This window comes from Eleginops maclovinus, chromosome 5, assembly GCF_036324505.1.
Source record: "Eleginops maclovinus isolate JMC-PN-2008 ecotype Puerto Natales chromosome 5, JC_Emac_rtc_rv5, whole genome shotgun sequence".
NCBI classification, from domain to species: Eukaryota; Metazoa; Chordata; class Actinopteri; order Perciformes; family Eleginopidae; genus Eleginops; species Eleginops maclovinus.
In genome coordinates this window covers 14,709,287-14,725,677 of record NC_086353.1, presented here as the reverse complement: position 1 = coordinate 14,725,677, position 16,391 = coordinate 14,709,287, and the positions used below count along the sequence as shown (strand labels likewise).

The window sequence follows — 16,391 nt, the reverse complement described above, 5'->3', positions numbered from 1 at the left end:
CAACAGTGCAATAGACTTTCATTCTCCCCATAATATTTCCACATTAGTCACACTCTTTGTCCACGTTTCTATACTCTGTTTGATCCTCCCACTCCTTCATTATTATTCTCTTAAAAAATGTATTTCTGCTTTCACTGAGGTATTTCATTTTGTGAAGGAATGACAGGGCATTTTCTTCTTTTACACTGTTGTGTAAAAAGTCTGTCCATAAAGGAGTTCCGGTGGGCAAGCCTTAGACAATGAGCAATTCTGCACCCATATTTAAATGATCAGACCTACCCCAAAGCCCTATGTGGGAGCCATACTCTGGATCCAATTGTTGTTGGTTTTGAAATGAATGTGCAACACTAGCCAATTAGAAGATTCCAGCAACAAAACATCCTTTGTATTGTTTACTCTCCAACTCCATTTCAAGTATAAGAAAGTATAAGAAATTACTGAAAGTTTATGTAAAACTGCCTATTTCATCTGCAAAAATATAAATGAGTCCTTATTTGACTTGGGTTTAATTTTTGCATAACATGCCTTAAGGTTTTCCCATAATCTTCACAACAAATGGTATCTTAAATGCTGTTCACTTCAAAGACGAATGACATCAAAGCGTTTTTCAAAACTCAAAGGGCTTCTGTGAGATAAGGTCACAATGACGAGTGTCCAAGAAATCAGTGAAGAAATCCGCAAGAAACGAAGCTTCAGGTGAGAGGATATAACAGTACAATAAGGTTTTGATGATATGATACAGAAGTATAGCAACAGAGGACAAGTTAACCTACAGTACAGCATGCAAAGTATTCTCTTTGCTTCCCAAGCAGCAAAGTAAGACAGTTAATAAACAACTTACACCTTTACTGGCCTCCTCTGCAGGTGATCACTGAAACTTAATATGCCATTCATTTTACACACATTTTAAAATATGGTAATCTTTCTATACTTGCTCATCAACACTCCCCTCCTAAAAGAAAACTTTTGTTTCTCTCTGACCCTTGTCTCTGTCTTGGAAGTCAAATGGTCTGCAATAAGTCAATGTCAATTTTTATAGGCCTGGTGATAATACAGAGATGCCCACATTGAACTCTGCCCACTGTACATGGAGGATGACAATTGATCATACTAGACCCAACCTGATACCACAGTCATAATGACCCTTGATTGACAGGTCAATGCCTGCCCTTGCTAAACGAAAGAGAGGTAACGGTCTAAAGAAATGTTGCAACAAATTTTATTTTCAGCATTAGTAAATAATTGGTTGTCAAATGACCAAAATCACTCATTTACTTCCCCTGTATAACAGATATTCAAACAGTATATGTTCAATATGAACAAGTTTAAAGCTGATCAATGGTCACTTTTGTACGGAGCCCCTAAGGTGACATGAAAAAAAAAAAAAAAAAAAAAAAAAAAAGTTTAGTTTCACGTGCTCACGTGAAACTGGTGACGCACGTGAAAATGGTGACGACTTGCAAGCAAAGCAGCAATGTCCTTATAATAAAGACCGAGATTGAAATATAGCGCAACTAACGTGAGCACCTGAAAGTTTCACGTGAGCACGTGAAACTAAACTTTTTTTTTTTTTTTTTCATGTCACCTTAGGGGCTCCGTACTTTTGTATCTGCAAATGCAAATAAAATAAAATGAAATAAGATCTGTGGTTAATACAAGCTTAAGAGATGTTCACATTTTGTTCTACGACCTTAAAAAGGATTAATAAAAAGCCCAATGGTTGAACGTCCGAAAGGTTTAAGCGCCTTTAAAATGACGATTGCTCAGGTGTCCACCAGAGACTCCTAAAAATAATATCACTGAGCACGATTCAGCCTTTGGCTTAATGGAGGTGACAGGGAGCTATGTAACCGTGATGAAGCTCCCTTATAGGCTAATGTTAGCTCTTTACTTCTGACGATTGCAATTATGCTTCAAAAATCACGAAAGTGGTGTTTATATGTGGAGACTATACTGCTGAACAAAACGTGTAGGTATCATGCATCTGCAATTAGCAGAATTGTTTTTAGTTTTACTCTATAAAAGATGCATTTACAAACCCAATATTTGGTCCCTTAAGTGGAAAGTGAATGTAGTGCTCCACTGTATGTAATAAATACAGAGTGATGTTGAATACAGCCTATATGTAAAAATGTCAGGTAAACAGAATCTGTTGTGCAACTGTGCAAGTAGGGGTTACCACTAGCAACAGAAAGTGGATCAGATTATTTGAGAGTGTGTTCATAAGTGGATGGAACAGAAATTGACTTTCCAGTTCAGTGTCTGAGGCAATGATAGGAGATGTAAAGACCAGAGCAGAGGACAAAATGTTTTGGTACGACAGCTTGGCAATTATTGTTGATATTTTTGATCCGCATAATTATGAGAAAAGCACAATTAAAATGTTGCTTTATAGATGACAACTCCTCTAAGATGTATTAGTAGAAATGACTGTCATTCATTCATACAATGTTAAAACTAAACTATCACAACTTAATGGAATAAATCTGTTAATATTGATAGAATTATCTCCAGAGTTACTTTAATAATTTAGAACATGCACTACATAGAGGGAATATTCACCCAATATAAACAAAATGATTGAATGTGTTTGAATTAACGCAACCACATAAGTCTCTTATTATTACCTTCAGGGAACTGTAGCCAGTTTATAGTTAACAGTGACTCTAAGTAAATGCAAAACTCAGCGAAGCGCGACAAAACTTGAAGGAAATCTGTAGACCAAAGTTAGGCAGTGGAACTCGGCAAATAAATTATGCATGGGAATGGGCTTGTTTTGTGGCATGTTCTGTTCTCTAAAATAATAATATGTTCGTCAAGTTAACTAAATTTATAGGTCACATACAGGAAGATAATATCTGTATTGAAGAAAGTTACAAAGAAATATATCCCCCAAAAATTGGAGAGAAAAAAGTAGACACCATTTCTTTACTATTTGGCCTCATTTAGAATACATCTGTGCTCATCTTGCTCCCAGCCAAATATGCAGACAATCGGAATCCCAGATTATCCGTCTGCTTCTTCCCCTTTCATCCACTTCCTCTCTGTCTTACTCTTTCACACATACGGCAGAACAGGGGAGGCCCTGGAAGACCCCTGCTGGCACAAAGTCAGAGTGCTTTGAATATCCCAAATGGATCAGATGTGTTTTTGTTCTGTGGAGCTACTCAGCATTTTCACAGCATAAACTGAGTGACATTTTGTCAGTTTTATCAGGCCAGGGAACTAATAAAGGAACGTGTGTAAGAGGTGATGGTGAGTAAATGTTACATCCTTGCTACCATAATGTCCTGGTTCACAAACTACCAGACAATACAAGGCATACAGTACTGACCTTGCACTCTCCTCTGCAGCTCCAACTGCTTTCAGGCATGAGACAGGGCATTTTCAATAATGAATATAGAAACATCCACGGTCTCCCCCCTCTCGCCTGGCTCTCTCTCATTTATAAAAGTTTTTTTTTAAATATTATTTTTTGTAGAATAAATGCTTTTAGAAAACTGTTTCAAAAAGTCTAATGAAAACTGAGGCCTTGAGAGCGAGCTGAGAAGAGATTAAGTGTTCCACTTCCTTAATTTCCAAAATTGATGCACAGAATAGAACTCACCAACATTATGAGACAAAAAGTCACTGTTAACCCACATTTATATTCATAATTTAAATATACATAATTCATTCAAAATGTCTAGTTCAAAATAGAAATTGCTTCAAAGAGAATTTGTGCTATTTTGATAGAAGATATTTTGAGATGTCACATTTGCCCAGGTATATTATTGAAGTAAAGTGGTTTAATGCACGCACAGTAGCAGACACTAACAGAATGGAGACATATTTTAACACCAGAGCTTATCAAGTAAATGCTTTTTGGGGTGTTTTGGTAGCTAAGTCCGAGTCCTAATCGCTGTAGCCCATTTAAAAAGTCTGCTGTGAGTCTTTAACCTCCATTGCATCAAAGTATTAAGTTACATTTATATTTAAATGCATATAAAACCTATTAGTGATGGAGATATTTGAAAAGTTAATGTACAGCCGGAAAAATAAGCAGTGCTGTCCAATCAATTTTAGAATGAGTTAATACCAGGGAAAGTATTTATGGTTCAGGTTATTCATCATGAATAAAAAATATATAAAACAACAACAAATATAAAGTAAGGTTGTTTTTGACATCGTGGCTTGTTGTTTTCATGCTTGTGAAAATAATGCTTAATTCAGAAGGGGGGTTGTTTTGTCAAGAAATGTGCTCTGATTTGGCTCATTTTCTATGGTAGGAAAGCAGAGCAAGAGCGGACAACCGGCATCTGTGCATGGCTGCTGTTCAGAACCCTGGGGCATGCCATATGCTGACATAGCAAGGTGTCGAAAAAATACATCCCGAAGACAGATTGAAGTGTGTTTCACAAGATCCACAACTGACCTCGAGGAACTAGCAAAGGTAATGAGAAGGCAGAAGTTAACAGGGGGCACTCTGCATAATGACACAGCTGTCATCCTTAGCATAGTACCGTGTAAAAAATAAAGCATAACTTTCAATGCAGGATTTCAGACGCCCCATTTCCACATGCGATGAAGAGTCACAGAATAAGCAACAGATAAGGACAGAGAAGTATGTGCAATTAAATGCTTGCACTGTAAGTGTGTCATTGTTGTCAAGAGTCGATGTGTTGAGCTGCATAGAAGCAACACTCCATTGATTTTCAGAAAAAGCAAACAGGAGCATGAGAGTCCACAGTGTCACTGCCAAAACTAGCTGAGAAATGAATGCTCTGCCCAACTGCCATTTATTGGAATAACATGGAAGGGATTATGACAAAGACTGATTTACTAAAGATGTTAACCTTCAAACAGTTTAGACATAGAGAGGTAAGAGAAAAAACCTAAACACTTAGGGTCTAATACAACTAAAGCAAAGTCTGAGTGGGTCAAGCAAGTGCATACGCAGAGGAGGTTTCCCAACTATAATTTCAAAGACATGAGAAAAAAACAGTCATGAAGATATTAACTAAATCATGTTCCAATATTTTAGGTAAAACTGAGAGTAAATCCCCAACGTCATTACTACTAATCACACAGTTCCAAAATGGCTAAGGGTGTGGCTGGGAACACCCATATACGTATACATATACACCATTTGTGTTTTCCATTCACCTAAGTCGCAATATCAAATAAATGCTCATGTGGCATTCCTTCTGGCCACTGTAGAATAAAATGTTTCGCTGTGAAGGCCATCAAAGACGCACGCTAAGCATTCTCAGGGGAGCGGTAATGTGAAACATCTGAGAACAGAGCTAATGTCACGATATCATGCAAAGCAGGAGGGTCAACTGAGGCAAAAACAGAGGGGATCAAATGCATCACATGGGTTACATAACTATACCAAAGCTGGAAGAGAGCAAAATCTTATTCAAATTGTCGTGACTGGGTGTTTAAATCACCTTAGATTTAGATATATCATCAATGTGTAATTGTTTGAGGGGGAAATTCAGATTATTGCAAACGTTGATCACACAAGTCAAACATTTAAGCTGTATGCTTATCATTTTAAATGCATGAATACATTAAAAAGTATTATGAGCATTGTAATAATGAAATGTTTATATAATGGTGTTAAATTAACTTTAGACTATGTGTTGGCCTTGACAAGATATCACTGTCGTTCACATCTGCTCCATTAATTTCCGTGTCTTCCTGTTTCAGCTTGAATGAAGGACCCTGTAACAAAGCAAGTGTTTCCGATGAGTAGCATGCCAAAAAGCAGGGGTTCCAGTCTGCCTTTGAAAATCATAGCCTCTCACAGGGTTAAACTCTCTTTGAAATCTTCTCATCCAAATTCAAACAAGGGACAGAAAAAAAGTACAAAGAGTAGAGGTCTTCACATCTTCAAATCCAGTGAGATTTTCCCCTTTTTTAGCATGACTTTCTTTATACATCCCTTCATTAAACAAAATCAAAAGTCATTTTGTTTTTCCTTAAAAAGTTTCTTCTGCGGTAAATAAGCTGTCGTAATATTCCTAAATAAAACTGTTCAACTCCTGAGAGTGGTTTCAGTCAAAACTTTAACGAGAAGTAAAGCCTCACTTTTAGCCTCCAAAAAAGTGTCTGTTTGAGGTCCAAGCTTCCTGCTTTTCCGCTAGCTTAATGGATTATGACAGTGATGCAGCATGAAGCCTTAAGCCCCTTGCCGCCGTCGTCTCCCCTCCCTTTATGTTAAGCCCCTTGACTAGAGTGTGTCTGTGTGTATGTGTGTCAGGTGCCAACTAATGCAATGAGCCAAACCTTGGGCTGGGATGATACACAAAAACAAAAAGGCGGCTAAAGCATCTAATCCTGACAGCCAACTCTGCCCCTCGGGTGTCCGGCTACACCACTATAATGGAAGTCAATATGCCAAGGAATCATAGCTGTCAACCTAATGACCAAGAAAACCAAATTAAATGATAGTGCTCGCCGTGTCCCCGAAACACAACTAATCAATGACGTATGTGAATTTAGACAACTACACAAACTGTGCCTATGTCATGCTGTCTGTTAATTAACTATATCCATCAAGAGCAAGCTTTTTTTGTATTAATACTTTGTACTTTATACTTATCCTTAAAGTTTGCTCCTAAAAGGCATCAAAATCTATCCAGTGTTCACATTTACTCATGGAACCAACCACCTTCAGTCTCTCCTGGACCAGAGGCAGTTTTGCATGTAGCACCGACTGAGTTACGGCTGTGTAATGATCTCTAGAGTAACAACAGCAAGTGTGGAAAAAAGAGGCTTTTTCTCTGGAGTATCATCACAAAGAGGCAGAACGTCAAGGACCAAACATCCCGCTGCTCAAAGACGCAGCATTGGGGGGGAAGAGGTCCGAAAGTGTTTGTCGATTTCACTTTCAAACCAAAACTGACTTTGAGTTCAGGAATGCAAAGAAAGCGTCTTACATCGTTTTGCTTTACTTTAACAATAAAGGTCAAATAGTATATATATATATATATATATATATATATATATATATATTGGATAGGTCACTGGTGGAAGAAATACTCCCTTTAATTGCAGTAAGTAAAAGTATCAATACAAGAATAGTGTACGAAAATATTCCATTACAAGTAAAAGTCATGCATTTAAAAACCCCACATAGGCAAAAGGGATTTAAATATGTTATGTTTACTTTTAATTGTATCTTGTATTGTGTGTAAAGTATCAACAGGGAAACTGTGCAGAAAAATGGCCCCTATAATTTAAAATGATTTGTCATGAGATTGGTAGGATTGAGCATCTATGTGAGCCAGGTGTATTTACTTGTCTTACCCCTGTCAAAGTGACACAAGATCTTTCGTAATTTGGTAAATCATTAATGAGGTAAAAAAACATCTTGGCCAAAATTGTATCATGCATACATCACTGAATTGTATTTGTCTAAAAGGAACTGAGTCTATTACTGTGGAGTTTTAATTAAAAGCTACCCAGCGATTGACTGAAATAAATCTTATAGGAAAGAAGTCAATAGGCAACTCCTCTCGCCCATTATTAATGAAATAATGCTGGCTGTATCTGTTTATCGTAATTGGGATATTTATAGTTATCCTTGTCAGGTATTCCTGGAAAGGGAAGTCCAATAAAGCACACTCAACAAATAAAGCATATCAAACATATTTCAACAATGGATTATTTCTGTGTACATAACACGTTCAGATGAAATGGAATGTGTGAGAACGAAGGGGAAGCAAACAATAAATAAATATACGTGTGTGTGCGTTTGTGTGTGTGTTTGTGAGGTTGTGTAAGAATGAGAGAGAGCCAGAGAGAGAGACAACAGAGAAGAGAAGTATCTTCTCTCTGATGAAATACTGTTTGGCAGTTCACTGTAAATGATGAGGCCCCTATACACCCCTCACCCTGAATATATGGTTGGAGAGCTTTTTACCTCATTAGCAGCTCCTGCTGAGAAACGGTTACAGGAGACACACTACCTGATGTGAGTTCTGGGATCAGCAAACTTATATTTACCAGCTATCTGATCTACTGCTTCAGAGGGACCAGCACAGACACTCATCAAGTGACAAGGCTCGTTTTTCTACTGCTCACTTTCAGTACACCCTAATCTACTGTTAATATTGGCCTGTGCTGAAGTCCCATTGGTCTGTTTTCAAAAGTAATTCTTGCAATGTGTAATGCTTTACATATTTATTTAATGAGTTGCAAATAAATATATACATACTGTATTGGAAGACATCAAGAGCCAATGCAAAACTATCCCAGCAGCTTCTTAAAGCATGTGCCAAACACCTGTCATCTTTTTTCTGTGGTTATATCAAAGCCTCCTCCGTTCTTATAACCATATTTCCATACCAAGACACACAAAGTAGACTGCAAATGGAAACAGCTAAGATTGTAATACTTGTTTTTTTTCTACCTGTAATTCTTAAGAAAAATATTGCTACCGCCAGCAGTATAAAAATGTTTACTAAATCACAGGCTTTCATACTCAGTGATAAAGTAAGCCCCTCAGTGTTATTAGCTATGGACTCGCCCAGTACTCCAGCAGGGGGGAGAGAAGCTTGGCCATGATAAATGAGCTTGCTATCTCGAGCAATGTCAGTTAGAGCACGTTTTCTATTCTCCTGGGGTAACCTTTTATTCAACCCAAAAACACTGAATCAAACAAGTTGACAGGATAAACAATCACAGTGTATCATTCATTTTAGAAAACGATTCAAACTTCCAATGCAAATGCAATCTTCAAACGAATTACAAGCGTTTGCCGTTTGGTTATTCCCATTCCCAGGTGCATTTTATCGCAATATCCTCTTTATTGCAGCATTTAACTATCATCGTGCAGTAAAGTAGATGATGAATTCTTACTGTAATATCCCCAAATTCCCAGGAAACTTTCAGATGGGGGAGAAAATTAAGTTACAAAAGCACTTATAAGACGAATAGCAATCTTTTATTGGTTTAATCTCATTGTCAAGCAGCTTCTAAATCAAAAATGATTTGTATTGCATCTGAATTGTTTCTCTTTTTGGTAAATCTTTTAGCGTCGTGTTTAGAATCAAACTACTTAGTTTAGAGCTTTCCAATATAATTCATGATAACTGCTCCAAAACAGTCAAAGAGGAAAAGAGAGATGTCAAAGAAACATGTTATTCTCTTAAATGAAACAGGTCATCATTTGTTGTAATGGCAGTGAGCCAATGCTATAGAAAGGGATAAAGAATGATCACTGTGTGAAAAGAGGAAGCTCATTAAATGAAATGTATACTAACATAAAGTAATTACATACCTGACATGTTTATGACCACACAAAGGCTAGATGCAATGTAATGGTGTTTCATAGCAAGTTTTATTTAATTCAAAAAAAGGCAAATGAGCCCAAAACCGATAGTCATATAGGATTGAAGATGGCAAAAACTACAAGAAACTGTGATCCTCTAAAATAAATAAGTCATTCTCAACTTCCTCTGTATTCAATTGTAGCTTGATCTCTTTATTGGTCTTTGTATTATTTGCTACGGATGTTACTTTGAATAGGCACAAAATGTGCTGTTCGAGTCTAGTGCAATTTTTGTGTCAGGGATGATCAGGATTTGCATTTAAGTATGTTACACGTCAGCACTAAATGCTGCCATGTGTATTTAATAAGTCATTCATGTCTGCAAAGACCCTATTCAAGAGCTTACTGCTACAGCCCTTTCTATGCTTATGTTGGCTCATCGATATGAAAACCATAACACATAACACAGAGGTTACCAAACAAAAGAAGGAAAAAGTTGAGGGTTTATTTTGTGGGGATTAAATGATATCTATTAGACTGGTTTACAGTATGGGCTACCACAGAAAGACTGGAATACTGTATAAGTCATAAGAATAAGATCATTTTCTGCTTATGTTTTTTTAAGTCAGAATATATAATGTTTAATTGAGCACTTTTATGTCTTAATTTGAAAGCAGCATACATCTTATTTCAGCTTGTTACTGAAGTGTCAGAATACCTTTTAAAAGCAATAAAGAAAAGTTACTCTTATTTGCAGCTATCCTGTTTCTGTTGACTTATATTTTATTGTATGACGGCATCATGCTTTGTTCAGGACTGTGCATGTGGATGTACATTACAGACTTCCTAGCTGCCTGAGTCAAAAAGAATGATTTTAAAGTGGGAATATAAGGGTTTTGTGGGTTCAGATATACCCAGAGACTTCAGTAATCCCTTTTCCCCCCTCCCAAAAAAAGCAAAGAAAAGTGGATAAAAGCAGTGTACTGCTCTGGCAACAGGTAAAACAGGCAACAAGTCTTCAATCAATACTTACAATACAAAACATTCTCTAGGGGACCGAAGAGTAAACAGGCTGTGTTCTGAGTTCCAGGCTGTGAGTAAATCTAGACTTTCAAAATCGAATAACAACAACTGTCAGAGGGTCAGTCATTACCTGCAACGAAGCAGCTTTATGAAGACTGGAAAAACAGGATAGTTGCCAAGGATCTTTTTCCGGAATAAATACAGTGGGGCAAAAAAGTATTTAGTCAGCCACCAATTGTGCAAGTTCTCCCATTTAAAAAGATGAGAAAGGCCTGTAATTTTTATCATAGGTACACCTCAACTATGAGAGACAGAATGAGAAAAAAAAATCCAGAAAATCACATTGTCTGATTTTTAATGAATTCATTTTCAAATGATTGTGGAAAATAAGTATTTGGTCAATAACAAAAGTTCATCTCAATACTTTGTTATATACCCTTTGTTGGCAATGACAGAGGTCAAACGTTTTCTGTAGTCTTCACAAGGTTTCCACACACTGTTGCTGGTATTTTGCCCCATTCCTCCATGCAGATCTCCTCTAAAGCAATGATGTTTTGGGGCTGTCGCTGGGCAACACGGACTTTCAACTCCCTCCAAAGATTTTCTATGGGGTTGAGATCTGGAGACTGGCTAGGCCATTCCAGGACCTTGAAATGCTTCTTACGAAGCCACTCCTTCGTTGCCCTGGCGGTGTGTTTGGGATCATTGTCATGCTGAAAGACCCAGCCACGCTTCATCTTCAGTGCCCTTGCTGATGGAAGGAGGTTTTCACTCAAAACCTCACGATACATGGCCCCATTCATTCTTTCCTTTACACGGATCAGTCGTCCTGGTCCCTTTGCAGAAAATCAGCCCCAAAGCATGATGTTTCCACCCCCATGCTTCACAGTAGGTATGGTGTTCTTTGGATGCAACTCTGCATTCTTTCTCCTCCAAACACGACAAGTTGAGTTTTTACCAAAAAGTTCTATTTTGGTTTCATCTGACCAAATGACATTCTCCCAATCCTCTTCTGGATCATCCAAATGCCCTCTAGCAAACTTCAGATGGGCTTGGACATGTACTGGCTTAAGCAGGGGGACACGTCTGGAACTGCAGGATTTAAGTCCCTGGCGGCGTAGTGTGTTACTGATGGTAGCCTCTGTTACTTTGGTCCCAGCTCTCTGCAGGTCATTCACTAGGTCCCCCCGTGTGGTTCTGGGATTTTTGCTCACCGTTCTTGTGATCATTTTGACCCCACGGGGTGAGATCTTGCATGGAGCCCCAGATCGAGGGAGATTAGCAGTGGTCTTGTATGTCTTCCATTTTCTAATAATTGCTCCCACAGTTGATTTCTTCACACCAAGCTGCTTACCTATTGCAGATTCAGTTTTCCCAGCCTGGTGCAGGTCTACAATTTTGTCTCTGGTCTCCTTTGACAGCTCTTTGGTCTTGGCCATAGTGGAGTTTGGAGTATGACTGTTTGAGGTTGTGGACAGGTGTCTTTTATACTGATAACGAGTTCAAAAAGGTGCCATTAATACAGGTAACGAGTGGAGGACAGAGGAGCCTCTTAAAGAAGAAGTTACAGGTCTGTGAGAGCCAGAAATCTTGCTTGTTTGTAGGTGACCAAATACTTATTTTACCGAGGAATTTACCAATTAATTCATTAAAAATCCTACAATGTGATTTCCTGGATTTTATTTTCTCATTCTGTCTCTCATAGTTGAAGTGTACCTATGATAAAAATTACAGGCCTCTCTCATCTTTTTAAATGGGAGAACTTGCACAATTGGTGGCTGACTAAATACTTTTTTGCCCCACTGTAGGTACAGTCCCACCTGGAGTCTGTGTTTATTTGAGTGATAAAAGTAAGTCCGCTGGATTTTGTTGTGGGATTTATGTTATGTTATACAGTAGTACACATATGTGTTCTATTACCTTGGAAACTGAGTTTATTTACATCCATAATCACACCGAAATTGTGTTGGATCTTTGTATGTGTTTTTTTTTCTTTTTTTTATACAGAAGCTTTCAGGTAGACATTGGTTTATTTATGTCAGCACTTAAAATGAACTTGCCAAGCATCCAGATTCAGTAAGATTCGGACATTTTCAGAATTATAATCATTATCAGAAAACTGTTAAACATACCAAACCCTAATTCACAGCCAAAAAAAATAAGTGGAATTGAGCCACAGTCTTTTGAAGTAACCCAATTGAGTTTAGCATCTTTGCAACAAGTAGTCCAGCCAAGAGATAAGAAAAAAAGTATTTTGTACTGACCTATGACAAGTGGTGTGTTCATCAAAGTTAGTGCAATCAGAATTTAGAAGGCTTACAGAGTGTAAACAACTCATTAAGTACCAGAACATGTCATATTGAGGATTTTTCTAGTGTCAGTACATACATAAAAAGACGTAAACCTATTTTAGTGAGTCAGTAGACTCATGTTATCGTCAAAGAAAAATCTTAACTGCTTCGGCTACTCTTTTGTTGTTCTTGCATCGCAGAGTAAATTGAATTACCTGTGTAACCAGTGGCTCCAGAAGCCTCTCCACAGTCAGGGTGCGGATTTCAAGACTCTTAGGGTCCCATTTCAACAGGATGGGGGAGGTGGCGGTCGTCATGATCTCTGTTGGAAGCAAAATCAGATCAATTGTTAGTGGATGGTGTAGCTGTGAAAGCTTTCAGTGCATAACGTAATCCAGAGTTCCCTACTGTATCAGTACTGGCACTTGTGTTGAGAGGAGTTGTTGGAGGAACACAGGCCAGGTATAACAGCCTGAGGATGATTGATCACAGATTCCAGGCTACACTGATGCCCAGGATACGAAGTATTTGGATATATCCTTGTAAAGTAATGCTTATTGCAATGTTAAAAAACACATTCCATTCCAAAATTGCGTTTCCCAAATTTGGTCTGAACTTGATAAACACACTCTGTGGTTATGACCAAATGTGTACTCCATTGAATCAATCCACCTCTGTGTCTGAGCGTAATTAGTCTTTTTCACATTGTCACTTTCTTTTCTATTGCTCATTACTTAACAAACAACCATTAACCAATCAGAGACCAACATTCACAGAGATCATTTTTCCTCGTGGAGTTTGTGCCAATACTTAATCCCCACAGACAGTGTAGTCATTCCACAAAATATAATGAAACCCAGGCTAAAATAACTGCCTCAAAAACAATGTTTCTGTGAATGTCCATTAACTGTTGACAGTAAGAAAACCTTGGCAAATTAAAAAACTTAAAAGCACAGTCGACAATTGAAATGGCTGACCAACTCTATAACCTTATATTTCTGCAATTAGGTTTCTTAATTAACTTTCCCATTACAATGCAGGGCTTTGTCCATGTTAAGGTGGAGGTTATTCTGTAAGTCAACAGAAAATCCAGGAAAATGTTATTGTTTTTCTACAAATAGTGAAGCTAGATGTCATTTAGTTTATGGCTTGGATTTGTCTACATTGCCAATTACTTAAAATAATTCAGGTATAAACAATGCATTCGTTAAATTATCCAAATTAAGAAAACAGTTAAGAAAGGAGGTTAAAGTCAGCAAAAAAAAAATAGAGAAAAGTTACAGTTTTAAAACTGAAGTTCCACATATTCAGTTAATCCGACAAGAGTCTTATTGGCCACATCTCTTGATAGTAGTAAACAGCAAAACCAGAAACCAGATATGTGAAAATAAGCCCTCCTGAGATTGTGCTGACCAGTGCCATAGAAGTTTTAATTGTTCTTGAGACAATCTGCTTTTTTAACATGGAATATTTCCTCATTATCGTTTTGGAAGTGGGGTTATATTACGTAAATGTGAGGACTGAACAGCTGGCAAGGGGGTAGCTGTCTGTTTTATTGTGAGGATGTGTTTCTTCAGTAAGCATTTTCAGAATGGGCCAGCTGGGAACAGCTCAGTCTACTGCCAATGTCAATGAGGCAGAGGGGAGTAAAGTATGTGAATAAGAATGACAGATCTGGGCCAGAGGCCGCTAATACTACACACAGTTGGTTTAAGATGGATGAAATGCAGGAAATTGGGCAGCCTGGCACTATGAATTAAACCGCAACCTGGACATTAAAGTTCTCTCAAAAGAGCATGGACATTTAGATAAAAAACTGTAAATAATTAGGCCTTCACAAACGGTAGAGTCATTAAATGTGCGTTCCCGCAAGGAAATCTGGACAGGAACAGTGAATCATAATAGGCCTATGTGCGTCTGTCAACTTATCAATATGTCATGTAGAGTTTTTTGACAGAACATGAAGGAATAATGCATGTACCTTCTCTGTACTGACATTTTCAAAATGGCACATACTGAGTGGTGGAGAGGTGTAAAAATGCAGAGGTTCAGTCTTGATTTGCTTTTGAGAAACCTGAACACTTGCACTATGGAGCTAAATAAAAGTGGCTGTAGCATCTCCAAAGGTAGGATAATATTATTTTCTCAGTATTACAGTGGGGCAAAAAAGTATTTAGTCAGCCACCAATTGTGCAAGTTCTCCCATTTAAAAAGATGAGAGAGGCCTGTAATTTTCATCATAGGTACACTTCAACTATGAGAGACAGAATGAGAAAAAAAATCCAGGAAATCACATTGTAGGATTTTTAATGAATTAATTGGTAAATTCCTCAGTAAAATAAGTATTTGGTCACCTACAAACAAGCAAGATTTCTGGCTCCCACAGACCTGTAACTTCTTCTTTAAGAGGCTCCTCTGTCCTCCACTCGTTACCTGTATTAATGGCACCTTTTTTAACTCGTTATCAGTATAAAAGACACCTGTCCACAACCTCAAACAGTCATACTCCAAACTCCACTATGGCCAAGACCAAAGAGCTGTCAAAGGAGACCAGAGACAACATTGTAGACCTGCACCAGGCTGGGAAAACTGAATCTGCAATAGGTAAGCAGCTTGGTGTGAAGAAATCAACTGTGGGAGCAATTATTAGAAAATGGAAGACATACAAGACCACTGCTTATCTCCCTCGATCTGGGGCTCCACGCAAGATCTCACCCCGTGGGGTCAAAATGATCACAAGAACGGTGAGCAAAAATCCCAGAACCACACGGGGGGACCTAGTGAATGACCTGCAGAGAGCTGGGACCAAAGTAACAGAGGCTACCATCAGTAACACACTACGCCGCCAGGGACTTAAATCCTGCAGTTCCAGACGTGTCCCCCTGCTTAAGCCAGTACATGTCCAGGCCCGTCTGAAGTTTGCTAGAGGGCATTTGGATGATCCAGAAGAGGATTGGGAGAATGTCATATGGTCAGATGAAACCAAAATAGAACTTTTTGGTCAAAACTCAACTCATCGTGTTTGGAGGAGAAAGAATGCAGAGTTGCATCCAAAGAACACCATACCTACTGTGAAGCATGGGGGTGGAAACATCATGCTTTGGAGCTGTTTTTCTGCAAAGGGACCAGGACGACTGATCCGTGTAAAGGAAAGAATGAATGGGGCCATGTATCGTGAGATTTTCAGTGAAAACCTCCTTCCATCAGCAAGGGCACTGAAGATGAAGCGTGGCTGGGTCTTTCAGCATGACCATGATCCCAAACACACCGCCAGGGCAACGAAGGAGTGGCTTCGTAAGAAGCATTTCAAGGTCCTGGAGTGGCATAGCCAGTCTCCAGATCTCAACCCCATAGAAAATCTTTGGAGGGAGTTGAAAGTCCGTGTTACCCAGCGACAGCCCCAAAACATCACTGCTTTAGAGGAGATCTGCATGGAGGAATGGGCCAAAATACCAGCAACAGTGTGTGAAAACCTTGTGAAGACTTACAGAAAACGTTTGACCTCTGTCATTGCCAACAAAGGGTATATAACAAAGTATTGAGATGAACTTTTGTTATTGACCAAATACTTATTTTCCACAATCATTTGAAAATAAATTCTTTAAAAATCAGACAATGTGATTTCCTGGATTTTTTTTTCTCATTCTGTCTCTCATAGTTGAGGTATACCTATGATAAAAAAATACAGGCCTCTCTCATCTTTTTAAATGGGAGAACTTGCACAATTGGTGGCTGACTAAATACTTTTTTGCCCCACTGTATATCATTAACCTAATGAAATATACAGCGCCGGAAATAATTAAGGGACCACTTCA

At 38.3% G+C, this 16,391-nt stretch overlaps 1 protein-coding gene across 1 annotated transcript in view; it reads right to left on the bottom strand.

The window, feature by feature from the left end:
• Nucleotides 1-16,391, bottom strand: part of ctnna2 (catenin (cadherin-associated protein), alpha 2) — a 256,736-nt gene that overhangs the window by 224,837 nt on the left and 15,508 nt on the right. Inside the window, exon 2 of the mRNA XM_063882786.1 lies at nt 12,792-12,898. Coding sequence (XP_063738856.1) covers nt 12,792-12,893 — 102 coding nt within the window. The 5' untranslated portion in view covers nt 12,894-12,898. The remainder of the gene's footprint in view (nt 1-12,791; nt 12,899-16,391) is intronic.